At 38.6% G+C, this 13908-nt stretch overlaps 1 protein-coding gene and 1 long non-coding RNA gene across 9 annotated transcripts in view; one reads left to right on the forward strand and one right to left on the reverse strand.

The window, feature by feature from the left end:
• The window catches only part of LOC147755635 (uncharacterized), a 56991-nt gene that overhangs the window by 27108 nt on the left and 15975 nt on the right, over positions 1-13908 (reverse strand). The gene's annotated exons all lie outside the window — the stretch shown is intronic.
• LOC111251470 (glycine receptor subunit alpha-2-like) overlaps positions 1-13908 on the forward strand; it is a 60057-nt gene that overhangs the window by 20277 nt on the left and 25872 nt on the right. For 4 of the 8 annotated variants that reach the window (XM_022808062.2, XM_086989629.1, XM_086989632.1 and 1 more), the window contains 3 exons: positions 2508-2577; positions 3586-3714; positions 13598-13669. In XM_022808062.2, coding sequence (XP_022663797.1) covers positions 2508-2577; positions 3586-3714; positions 13598-13669 — 271 coding nt within the window. Of the gene's footprint in view, positions 1-432; positions 459-1372; positions 1435-2240; positions 2282-2507; positions 2578-3585; positions 3715-13597; positions 13670-13908 lie in introns of those variants that run through there. The other 4 variants (XM_022808063.2, XM_022808066.2, XM_086989630.1 and 1 more) reach the window with 4 other exon arrangements.

Raw genomic sequence — 13908 nt, forward strand, 5'->3', positions numbered from 1 at the left:
CTTTACTGAGTTGCCTTTATATTGTTACGAAGCGGTGGTAGAGCGCAGTATTTAATAAACTATATACTTTCTGCAGTGGTCATTATGAGCGCAATGCGAACAACCAACTTAGCGTCGCCGTGTCTAGATCTATACAACTGATGTCAAATCCCCTGTATCACTCGTTAAGGATAGAGTTGCGCCTAAATGTCTACTCTCGTGCGCGGTCTATAGTGAACGGCCTGACAAGATAGAGAAAAGCTATTTAGCTGGAATAGAACGAAACTTCTTGCGGTTGATTAGATAAACGTCTGATTGTCTTATAACACACAATTTGTTCAGTAAAATTAGTTACTGCCCCATGTTAAGATTTGTTATGCCTACGCTAGTTTTATTTGTACCTGACGGATCATACAGTATTTTATAACTAATGGTCTATTTGCCTGGTTGAAATACTCTGAAGCAATTATGTGCTTAATGTAAGTAATGATTTAATAAACATTAACCTATGAATCTTTTAGAATCGCATGATTCCATACGGCCTCTCTGTAAAAATTAAACTTGCAAAGATATTTCAACGATATCCATAAAAATAATGTACATTTTTTTAATTGAAAACGAACCCATCAAGCTCGGTCGGGCAAACCCGCAACAATGTCATATCCCTTATTGAATTCAAAAATAAATACCTGATTATTCCTCATAGTTGAATGCTTAAAAAAGGTCAGATTACTGTGTAGGCCGTAGGAGTAAGTGTACTGTGAAGGCCAAAAGACATCGATTTGTTTACTTCTATAAGTGAAAGAAAATTTCAAGGTCCAATCGATTTGTGGATAACCCGTTAATCTTTAAATGTTCACATTACGCGTTATTACGCGTGATGAAAAACTAGAAAATATACGCTCGTAGGCTGGCTAGTTTTAATAACAATCGATCAAGCCATTATACTTTCAAGCAGTCTAAAAGAAGCAATCTAACAGGAGACCAAACGGTGCTCTTAAAGCTATCAGCAATGTATGCTTTCTCTTATTACAGTTCGCACCGGCCAGTATCTTTATCGGTTTACTCAGCTGGTTATAGCTGCAAAGGACTGCGTTTGTCTGTCTCTCAGTTGTGAATATTGCTCTTTACACGCATCTTTTTGTTTACATTATCAAATTTAACTGTTCAAGTGGAGAAAAAGATAAAGCGAACAGTGAGCAGGTAACGTTGGCGTCGTATTTATAGAACGAAGCATTCTGTGTACTTGATTGCTCTTACATATCCAATGCACCGACATAGTATTTCTGTCAAAACCCTGCAGAAGACCGTTCGTTACGACTGCGATACGAAGTCAAGCGAAGTTAAGTTAACGAGCTTCAATTAGTACTCGTCACGTTACGGTTGTACGAAGACCCTTTACAGCAACATGAAATCAGCCATTTACCAATGCTGTACTGTGAATTTGGTTCAGCTGTAAGTTTTCGGGGCTTTTTAAATAGCATCAAAGAGAAAAAGTCACGCATGAGTGACGCACTATCGTTTTTAAAATTGGCTTTAAAGCTTTTCCCAAGTACTTAAACACACTCGCTACGCGAAACAAAGCTTTGTCTCAATGGGATCTGAACAGCAACTTGAGGCACCATTGTTAAGTGGTCCACGTTTTAGTGCCGAAATAACGCCGGGGCTGCCTTGCACAGACCAACAGCATTTTGCGCATAGTTCACTATGGGTAAAAGGCACGAATCGGTCCGGTGTTTCACGTGAAGTGATGGTAGTCTCTGAAGGCGTAGAGTGTCGTTTCGCTTGTCGAGTTAGCAATCCTCTCCGGATTCGCTTCGAATTCGATCCGAATAAAAGCACCGGGGCTTTCTCGATAATTCTAAAGCTAAGGGATTAGTGGTGAACAATCCTTTTGTACTTAATAATGGTTCGTTTTTTCTCTCTCTCTCTCTCTCTCTCTTTGCCACATTTAGAAATGTAAGTGGTTGGTCATAGTGATAGTATGTGTACACCTGCTAAGCTTGCTCTATATGCATGTTGGTAAGGTAATTGTGTCGAAGGCTTTGTGAAATTCAAGCGTCAAACAAGGCTCAGTTCTTTTTATGAGGTTAAAGATAAATCATTCGAAAATATAAGGTCATATAAGAGATCTAGTTTGGTATTTCGCATTATTCGTGTATTGATAACGCCTGACAAGATGTTCCTTCAAAGATTAGTCAGCATGAAAAAGTAGCAATTATAACTATAACTATAAAGCATGTGAGGCGAAATTTGGACCAAACATTTCTTGTTTTATGGCCCGCTATACAACGACGGGGAGGTATCCAACGATAAAGCGTCTGACAACGCATTGTATCAAACGGGCCTAGACCAACGAGATCCTAGTTTCGTAACTTGCCTAGCTTTAGCTACTGTGGTTTACCTGAAAACCTTATTTCAGGATCCCAGTAGGATTTACAGCTTTTCGATACTCAAATAAAACTCGGTTAAGGGCACACGATGGCCGAATTCAATCTGTAACACGGTATTTCTTTTTGTCGTTACAGCCCTTCATCGCATCCATCGCCTTCAGCCGTTAGCTTTTTGGATGATCTACTCGAGGATTACGATCGGCGGGTAAGCAAAACATTATAGAAAACCGAATTCGGCACCATATAGCTAACTCATGATTGAAATTGTCAATCAAATCAGAATTGAAATAAATCAAATTAAGTGCAATCTAAATCCTCCCGGCATTAAGTTTTTCATACGATGTATAAAGGATTCATGCAAATAGAATTGCTCACGAAAACGCCGTAACGGTAGCGTTTCCGTAAATAGTTTCCGCCAATTCCCGCGGCAGGCGGACCTCAGAAATGTTTTTTCATACAAAAATCTATATTTTAAAGGACAATTTACTCGTATACCATATGATCAAACCTCACCAATAAGCTCAATGGATGCTAGTAAAAACAACTTATATGCCTATAGGTCTCTACATATGTGAGCGAAAGCCTGAATTAGGTCTGCAAACAAAGTGACGCAGAACGGTTCCGCACAAGCTTTTTGCCATACTCCATCTCATCCATTATTGGAATTAAGGGTGAAGTTGGGACATGCGATAAGTATTTCTTTACAAATCTAGATGGATCTTGGAAACACGAACGCTTAGTACACTTCGCGTCAACATTCTACAGATACCCTTAGACATTTCCATTATACAGGATTGCGCGCAAAAAAATGCCGCACTCCGTACGATGTAGTCGAGTAGCGCTGTCGATCCTGCGATATACTTTGCTGTCAGCCATCTTTAACAACTTCATTGGATACTTAACTTGTGTTGAAGGCCGCAGATTACAGTGAACTCGAACTTCTTTTGCTCGACACAAAAGCGAGCAAAATCGAAGATATTTGTCGTTTAAACAGAAAATATTAGCAGTTTCCAGCACCGTTGGCTGGGCTGCTGCGGCATGCGCTAGAGGATATTCTCATGAATTGATCGGTTCGCACAGAAGTAGGTAGCACACTCGAAACGTCTCATCTTAAAGCGGGAAAATTTAATTTCATTCGGCAGGGGTTTCTTCTAAAATGCCTACAGAAAGACACTAATCTCTACATATACGTTATGGTCTGATTCTTAAACAGGTTACCCCCGGAGAGTTTTTGAGCCATCTTCGTGAGCTGGACCCGGACTTTCCTTTCGCTGGTGGCACAACACATGTCAACGTCGAGTTACTTATCCGCTCATTTGGTGCAGTTAATGCCGATACTATGGTTAGTGATCTGCACACTGCCAACAGTACGCATCAATATATATGCACAAATAATATTATGACTACAACAAAAGCGGATTCATTTGTCTCGAGATAAGATACGTTTATTAAATGGGTCTCAAGACTTTATTCATTCTCTTAAACCTGGCAGGCTCAAGCCGGCGACTTCGTACACCTAGAAGCTTGTCCTTTGATTAATTAAGTTGTTTCAAATATATCTATATATATATATATATATATACATATATATATGAAACCCAAAATGAGCAGTCGTTTACATTTTCGCGTAGTTGAATCATCACTTGTGATATAGGTTTTTTCCGGCAAAAAAAGCCGGGGCTGTTCTATACACAGGCGAAATTTCATAACTATCTGATACCGTCTCGAGTCTTCCGATAGTACTGAGTAAGTCTTGTATGTATTGAGCCTTTGCAATTTTTCCGAATAAGGAAACGAGCGTGCATCAGTCCTTGTGCAACAAATAAAGTCTAATGTCTACAGAACCAAACAGAATTCGGTAAAGCTCAAGTAAATAAGTAGTTTAATGGTTTCGAGGACCAACAGAAACCTATTATCTTATCCTGGAAGGCCTGTGACAGCGATCACGGACGAGAACGTGGGAAGAGTGGGATCACTCATGTCAACCGTAAAATTGCCATAAAAAAGGCCAGCAAAAAAAGATAGAGATTTCAGATGGTTTGCGTCAGGCCACATTGTCCGACCATTGAGGTGTCAGAAGGCTTACAGCAGGATTTGTGCCTAAACAGCTGAATATTTAGCAGATAAGCATCTGTTGAGAACTGCATGAGAAAAGACCTTTCGACACCACTAGAAGGGCCGACCCCACTTGAGCACGGATATTTTTTACAGTTACGGATAAACAGACGTGGATATGTGGCTACGATGAGGAGACCAAGATGCATTTTCCAAGTATCGGCTCCAAAAAAAACTTCCACCGAAGAAAGTTACACGATCTGGACGCGCTCCAGCCATTTCCTTCGGTAATTGTTTATCATAACTTCATACAGTAAAGCTTCGCGGTGACGAAAAGAAACTATCAAGAGCTTTAAAAAAATTACGCAGATCTGTTCAACGCAAAAAACCAGAACTGTGACACAACGGGTCCTGGCCTCCTTATCACAACAATGCCCCGACCAGTGCTTCCCCACTCGCATGGCAGTTTTTGCAAAAGCACTCGATGCGTATGCTCATCCGATACACGCCTCGACCCTATATGTGCCGGACCTAGTTTCCTGTAATTTCTCGCCATTTCCTAAATGATTCTAATGAGGAAGCGTTTCGATGTAGTAAAAAATATAAGAGAAAAGTCGCTTAGCAAGCTAAATGCGATGCCGACAATCGGATTTAAAAAGTTTTTGAGGACTGGAAAAAACAATGGCGTAGATGTATTGCATCCGGCAGGAATTACTTCAAGTGGTATATATATATGAACATTTCGAACTGACCGTTCCTAAACAATGCTGTGACCCATTAGTATATTGAAATCAGCTCATGCTAGCTCCTTGATCAAGAGCGGGTTTTTATAGGATCTGTTAGCCCACAAAAGGCCGTGTCCGGTCTTATGGGAAAATAGCTATTTTCATTTTTGTGACTAAATGGTTAAATAAATTAAATTATTTGGCCCGAATATATATATTTCTAGAAAGAACAAGATGAATTACATAGGGTAATTAGTAGTAGTTGATAGAGAAATTCTATGTCTTGTTGTATTGGATGATTTACGGTTGACGGCATGTTTTATCGTTGTCCTTATATATATATATATATATAAAGATCCACATTGTATGTTAGATTTTAGTGAAGTACTTCTTCCTTAATGGCACCTCAACGTATTTGATCCTTTCAAAAAAATTTCTTAAATGTATATGGCCATTAGACGGCTTTTGAATGCTTAGCTTCCATATCTTCTTTGATATAGTAGTTTTATACCTTGTCCGAATAGATTTGCTTTCAATGATATGACCTAAAGTTACCTAAGTATAGTTTAAGATACGTGATCCTTCCTCCTCTGGCCTAAAAGCTGAATTTTATTAGATTTTTGCCAGTGTGGTTATGTAGTATTGTTGACCTTAAGGATAACATTTATCTATCATATTCCGGAAAAATCGCCGAATATCGATTATTTCGATCATTTTGTACAGGGATTTAAAAAAAGATGAAGAAACTGACCCCGAAGGAGGAATGAGCCGTTCTGATGTACATCAGGTCCATATCAGGTTAAGGAAGGGCAGAAGATGGGTTCAATCCAATGATCGGTCTAACACGAAGGGGTGCCGCCTGTCGCATGGAAAAAAGCTGGGTTCAAATTGAGGTCATCGGGATTGTCTTCGGCGGAACTGTTTTTGAAAGCGAAAATGGTAGGGAACAATTTTATCTGGAGATACATAAACCTAAACGCTGACTTTTAACGAAAACTAAGAGCGAGCAATATTACTTTTGGACGTCTTCACTATTAAAACTATCTTACAGATATGATAGATTTAATACAGTGCTTTTAAAGCGCGAGATGTTTCGCACCTGATGAACAAAATTAAGATGCTTTCCGTATTTAAATCACTTCATACATATACTATTTTCATTTGTAGTTTGAATTCGTTAATAAAGACCCTTTAGAATATAAATTAATATAGTGGTGTACGTGAAGGCTATTTAGTAATACCGAACGTGGGTGCAGTTTGTGTAACAGTATTTTCCTCGACGTTTGATGAAGCCGATGTCTTCTGGTTTATTCCAGTAGCAGAAATGTAACATCGTTATACCGTTGGATTAGACAGTCTATCCAACAGATAAGTTTTTCCAATAGGAAGCAGCTGAGATCTTTCTCAGAATTTTCTATGTGAATCTACCAAAGAAATCAAATATGAAGACCCAAAACCATATTTCAATCAAATTAGTTGGATTAATCCCATGTGATTCCGTTGAAATTTTTCGTATGTAAAAGCTAATTACTCCCTCTTTTTTGGTAGTATTTTGTTTTGAAAGAATGTACAGATGGAGAACAATATAATGAATATTACAATGATCGAAATGGACCATCCTGTGAAGAAATTAAAGGTTCTAAATAGTCATTGGTTTTTTTTTTTTTTTTTTTATATACCAATGTTACGTGGACACGTTATAAGTGTTTTAGATGGATCGATTTGAATAGCATAATCTATTAAACTAACTAGTCAGCAAAAGCCAGAACACTCTTCTCGCTTGGAATAGGACCTATATACGAACTGCATATTCTTGACTCAATATTGATATATATAACTGATACGTTGAATTGTTTAGGCTTAAGGCTCCTTGCTGAAGCTGAGGTTAACTCTACAATCGATTGCAAAGGGCAGATACCTGGTAGTTATTGCTTAGACCTACAATTCCGAACGAGTTTACTGCCTTACGGAAACTACCCTATCTATGAAACGTAGTCCATGTACTATGAATGCAGGTCATGAAGCAGGTCATTTCTCAAACTCGCTAGACGTGACAAATTATAAAGCTAGCAATCTTAAAAGCTCGTAAACACATATGGAAGGAAGCTACCCGAATGTATAAGGCGCGATGTCTGCTATTTTTAGACGCAGATTGTCAACACCATCCATCAGACTACATCTTTCTAGACTATGTAGTTTGATTCATTCACCTTATACAACCAACACGTGCATTTGATTACGTGCGAATGTACATAAACGTGTGCATGTTTATAATACACAACGTCAATACGCGAAGAAAGTTTAAACTGAAATTACAAATATCGAAGTACTCAATAGGGGGACACTATTACGTAATCTACAATTCGCCCGTAGCGAACCCGTTTTTATCGCAAAGGTAATTTTCCCTTAATAGAGAGAAATTAAGCTTATTCTCTATGCTGAATTTTTGATGCATCGGAGCGTATCGACCGGCGTGTCCTAAATGCAGTCCGCATTTAGGACACCGGTCTGTCTATATAATATGTGATCCGTTGAAGACCCATCTTAAATTACTGTTAAAAGCTAGAAAAGTTCAAAACAAGGGCTGTCATCTGACTTTTTGCTCTTAACAGACGTACACATCATTAGAATGCGTGCAACAAGTGTTAATATCATATCTTGCAGGCGAACAGCTCTTATTAGTATATAATGTGCTGTCTGATGCCGCATAAGTCCTAGGAAGTATGTTACGGTACATGTTCAGGCGTGAAAAACAAGATAAGACTAATACACAGTAGTGTTCTACGTCTGTTGTGGATTGCGATAATGTGTCAACCTGCGGCTACTATGCGGCAGACGCATAGCCGCAGGCGACCGAGGCGCAGCTAAGGCATGTACTACGCTCAACGCCTTTGGCTCCCTTGTTTTTGGTACGAAGGCTTGCCAATCATAGAACCGGGACCTAGAAAGGCTCTATACGCTTTATCCAGCGTTCATTCCGAAAAACCTCTCCAGAAGATGGGCCTATATCTCAAGGGCCCGCTGAGAATCTCAAGCTTTCAGACCACCTATGCTTTGGCGACCCTAGACCACTGTACTAATACAGGTCCAGTGTGTATTGGGACGCTCGAAATTTTACAGCGCTCTATCAAGATCTGCGACTCGATCGTGATCAGGGATGCAACAAATCAGTTTTAGATCGCGGGAAATGGTATTATACGTTCGACGAAACCACATTCAAACAGGTGGTAGGCAGCCGCAATCCGTTCGAGCACATGGCCCGATAGTCATGAATAAGGTAGACTTTCTCGTAGACAAAGGCTTCAATTCGTTCCAGCAGCTTTTGCTTAACGCGTCCACAAGCGAGAGTCTGTTTTTCAACTACCGGAACGTATTGCTCGAATACGCGAAGAACTAAAATGCTTTGTAGTCGCGGACAATGGGTCCATTATCGGCTTCAATATTAGCAACAAAGGATGAAATTACTTTTAATAATATTGCAGATAGCATGTAGCTAGCTCGGTTTTACGTACGATTCGGCTAGATTCACTTTAAAAATTGTGTAATTAAAAGAACAATTTCAAATAATGATTACACAATCCGATAGTATTGGTATACCATTACCCGTTGAAGCGTGAGGCCATACAAACTTTTTAAATGGTTTTCCGCCGCAACGAGACACTTCAAAAAGCGTGAACTGTTTTCGCGTTTTCTACCGTTTGAGCATCGTTTCGGGCGAGGCTTTTGCCAATGTGACGCAGAGGAGCGTCTGCATGACATGTAGCGGTGGAGGCAAAAGACGCAGCCGGGTGTTTTATTTGTCACAGTACTCTCGTAAAGGTTTGCCTACTCAATTTTTCACTATAACCCTACCCTGTATCTCCTTTCCTTTACAACCCTATTTTGAATTACTGGTACAATTTTGTAATACCAGAGTCTATGGCATGCGACAGTTTTTCCATGGCGATTGATGCGTATCGACAGCAACTATGACAGTGCCTCTTCAATATTTAGTATATCTAAACAATAGCCATCGTTAACCGCTTTGATATGCCGTAGCTTTTACATGTCGTTATAAAGAATTGTTGTTTGACAGATATAGGTACATTGAAAAAATCTGTGTACATTCACCGTCTCTATATATATCACGTGGTACGTGAATTGCTGTGCGGGCTACTGTGCGGGATGATAGGTGCAGCCCAAGCTGAAAAAAAACTATTTCGAGCTTGCAGTCCTGTTGTTCTGGCCATCTGGATCATTAGACAACAATCCCAGAACAACTAGCGGCTGATAAAAGACACGATTTTCTTGTTAGCTATACCATAACGAGCGCTTGTTTGCACATAGAAAAATCGCGGATTTTCAATAAGCCAATAATAACATTTCCATATAAGGATAGCTACTATACCTTATCAGCATTAAGACGGGCAGAATTCGTTGGGCAAAGTTATCGGCGTATAGACAATTTAGGAAAAGAGACTTATTCACGAGAGCTAGCAGATCGTCTTCACCTTAACGCATACAAAAAAGGTAATGGTTAGACAAAATCATTTGTAATGTCGCAAGTTTATATACTGAATCAGTGGACCATTTTCGGCATTGAATTTAAGTTCTGTATTAACCTTATTATATACTACCCCATGGATAGCCTAGAGATTCTCACAGTTGTGAAAAGTTATGGAGCTTCTTTATCAATATGTGCATGCTTTGATGCACAAAGCCACTCAGAGTTGGCGTGGAATCTGGAACTTCAAACGAGGTGCGAGTATAGGCAGGATGGCGCGGTCAGGGGCATTATATGACATCATAATTCCCTGAAAAGCAGCATCGGGCTTTTGTTACGAAGCACTTGATTGCTTACACACGAAGCCCATACCAGTCAAATAGAAATGCTTGTGTAATCGAATCTTCTTTTTAGAGCGACTAGGTACTTTGGGAAAAAGCTCACGCTTGTGCTTACAAATGGAATCGAAAGAAAAAGGAAATGAAACTATCTCAAATAACATAATGCCATATGATCATGTGAAGCACGTCAACGTTTTTATGCGATATTGTGTTGAAATAAACAGCAGTCTCCTTCAAGATTGAAGTGGGGGAATACTCATGAATAGCACTTTTCACAGGAAGCTTGTAGGTCGTTAGATGGAAACAGCCTAGGCGGAGTTAAGCATTGTCCTTTCGTTCGAAATTAGGCGATCACTCTGTTGTACATAGGTTGGTGTTTATGGCAATAGTTTTTTTGATTAGCTTCGTTTCCGCATGTTCAAGTTTGCAGAAACTTAATAAAAATCTATTACTGGCTATTGTCCTTTATACTGTATGCCGAATAGCATACCAGTATCTTTTGAAAGTTTTGAAGTTGGAAAATATTGTACAGACTGCATGAAAGTTCGACTGCTGTAAGCTATGGTGACTAGTTCTTTACAACATTGTCCTTAGGTATTCTAGAGTCTTATGGCAGATAACTTTCCGAAAGCTTTGTGATGTACAATATGTCCTATAGATTACTGCCCTGCCTTTGTGCTAATGACCGAGAGCTTTCGGCATTTGCGCTTACGGTATTTAGGCAGTGTGTACCGTACGGTATTTAGCTTTGGTTCTCTACCCTTTTTGCATCTACCCTTTGATGTTCTCTTGTCGGCCAATACCACAAAGTTAGTGATTGTTGATCACAGCTGACAAACCTATTTTCGTATAAAGTTTTCTTCACGGCATATCTAGTTTTCTTTTAGTATAGGTTCAAACATCTAGGGATTTTGCTCTCTTTTCAGAAAGAAGGCCTTTTGGGTCTAACGCGGGACATTTCTTAAGAAGATCAAATTAAAATGTGTTCTGCCGTAATTCTGTTAGCTATGACGCTATTGTACTTTGTTCTCGGTTAATCCGATTAAATCTCTTTTTACTGAATCAGCCTTGACTGGCGTGAATGGACTGTGAGGATATACGTTTCTATTCTTCATTTATGAAAGGACTGGAAAGCGTTGGTATCATAACTTCACTGTTTTTGTCACCAAGTAAACGCATATATCTAAGCTACTGCTTTTTATTATAACAATGTAGTACTTCATGCCTTCCAATGAGTGTAGATTATCAACAAAATATATTATTTATTATTGTGACGACCTGCTTCGGTCAAGCTATTAGACATTTATATTTACAGATTATACTGTAAAATCTGTAAATATAAATGCATGATGTAAAAATGTATATATATATACATATATATATATATACATTTTTTATACAACTTGCTAACAGGCATCATGTTCTCAATTAACCTAACTGGCTTCCTGTTTTCTATTCAATCTAATATTTCTTTTGATAAATTACAAACTTCGCCTTTTTATCATTTGATAGCTTATTCTTGGCCTTGCACCTTCCTTCCACAGGAATGACCTTTGTAAGCCTTTTTGGTCTGCTTCTCAGATCGCGTCGTCAAGGAACTGAACAGACATTTAATTCGACCGTTTAGAAGTCGATGAATAAAATGAACGAGTGAGCATGCAAAGACAAAATCAGGTACTCAAAGCTGGTTATATTCTATATAGTCTTTTTGCTACTCACTCCTATAAGGATTCGTTTCTGTCAATGTTTCAAAAGTTTTGCCCCGCGTATTACTAACAGATGTAGGAAGCCTCAGGGGCAATCAGATCGCTTTAGTTTGTTCGATCTTAAAATAGGCTTAATTGCCACTCGTGATGGATGTTATTTGGGGAATTTCACAGATGAAAACTAAAAAAAATATATATAGGACGAGGTACTTATTATTATTTCTATAACTGTGTTTAAAGGAAGATAGATATTTCAAGGACATTTTTACCTATTCATTACGTTTCTAATTTCAAACAGTATATACAACAAAAACACAATAATCATCTACAAAGTATAACTTCTCTACTCGGCACTTCAACAGTGACCGTGCATCAAGCTATACTCGTAAATGTAAATTAATTCCTCTCCCTTAAGTATGCTACATACAAAATACATTGGCTTTAGCGTAGGTCAAATGTTCCAGAAATACGAGAATTTAGGACGATAAAAAAGTACAATAGCTGTGAAAAACGCAGAGAGTTTAAAAAAAAAAAACGCTTTTTTGGACAACGCTTCAAAACGGCGTCTAGCTTTTATATTAAATATTTAGATGTATGACAATTGATTTTTTGGGCTATCTTGATTAATTTTTGAGCTTTTTAAATATAGAGTTTATTAACGACGATCCGGCTTGCCTCCTGGATATCTCTCGAGAATTTTCCAGAAATCACGTGAAAACTGGCAACAACGTGGACTATTAATTCCGGGCAAAAAAATGTATGATTTTGGTATGGATTCGTCCCCTCGAGAGTATATCCAATAAGAGCTGAGCTTCGCTCAAACTTCAAGGTAGCTGTTTTCACTGTTTTTCGCCCCACTAAATCAGTGTACGGTGAATAGCCCGCGAAAATTTTTCCGAATCATAATAGGCCCCACCCTATATACATACATACATATATCGTAGGTAGAAAGTACCTAGAAAATGGCACACAATTCGAATTTTTATAATTTTCGGTTATTAATTGATATATAGATAGATTAGACTGAAAATATATAATTTTTTTACTGCAAATGTTCAAAATGGTTATCCTTCTTACTGCTGATAACGGCTTAGCTGTACAGTTTGCTGACTTCTACAAATGCTTAGTTTTATGTTATAACGCATTTTTATTGAACTGCAGGTTTTCCTTTTTTTTTTGCCATATATGCTACATTCAAGATGTCTCTGGAAAACATGTATTCTGGGTCTGCGGAATGAACATTCTATGCGACCTCTTCGTCTAACTGATCTGTTTCAAGAAGACATATATCTTACATAGGCGACAATAATGTGCTGCTGATAATAAGATCTGCCATCTTCACTAAAGTCCCGCCGAATGCATGGTAAAATAGACGTCTTCAGTGAATTCAATTAGTTGTAACAACCAATGTACCATTAAAAACGGATGGTTCAATCAGTCGTTTGTTTGAAATGGTGCACCGTAGTTAACTCTTGATAAACTTATATGATTTTTCGGTGTAGCAGGTAGATATACTGTAGTTATCGATATAGTAGATCGATTGATTGGTCATGCCATTCAATTTAAATAAGGTCTTAAACAGTCTTCCGTTGTATTGTGATCGTGCAATACTTTGGCTTTAGTTTAAGGTATTATTCGAAAAATTATTTTGTACTGTCTAGAGCATCCCCATTGATAGCAAGTCGGAATGTTTACAACATTTTTAGATGCAAGGAACGTCTGATTTGTTGATGCCAAGGTGATTTTTCGTTACTTCTTTCCCGTGCCTTTTTTTGGGTAATCCAGCTCGTTGATGTTTTCGATCTTTCACAATCTTGCCCATAGTTTTATCACTCATCTTCAAATTAATACATTGCATCATCGTCATTGATATCGTATGTGCAATTACCGATGCTTAGTTTGTTCTGTTTTACAGGACTACGATGCAGAACTGTATCTTCGTCAAAGCTGGGACGATTTTCGGTTCCACAGAGGACAACTACCGCACGTAAGACGGTGGGGAGAAGGGAAGGGGGGAGAATACTCTTAGACGTGCTCACAGACACCGCATACGTTTTTCGGAACTGTCGGGTACAACAAGCGAACAATTGATCGTTGTTTTAATGGTATTATCTATATTACGGAACAGAGTAAGTCGGATGTAAGTAAAGCTTAGCATGGACATAATTCCTTTCATAATATATTAGCACGTACGGCCAGTAAGAACGACTGCTTTGTGGTCGTTGT

The sequence above is a fragment of the Varroa destructor genome, unplaced genomic scaffold, assembly GCF_002443255.2.
Source record: "Varroa destructor unplaced genomic scaffold, Vdes_3.0 BEIS01000005.1, whole genome shotgun sequence".
Taxonomy (NCBI): domain Eukaryota; kingdom Metazoa; phylum Arthropoda; class Arachnida; order Mesostigmata; family Varroidae; genus Varroa; species Varroa destructor.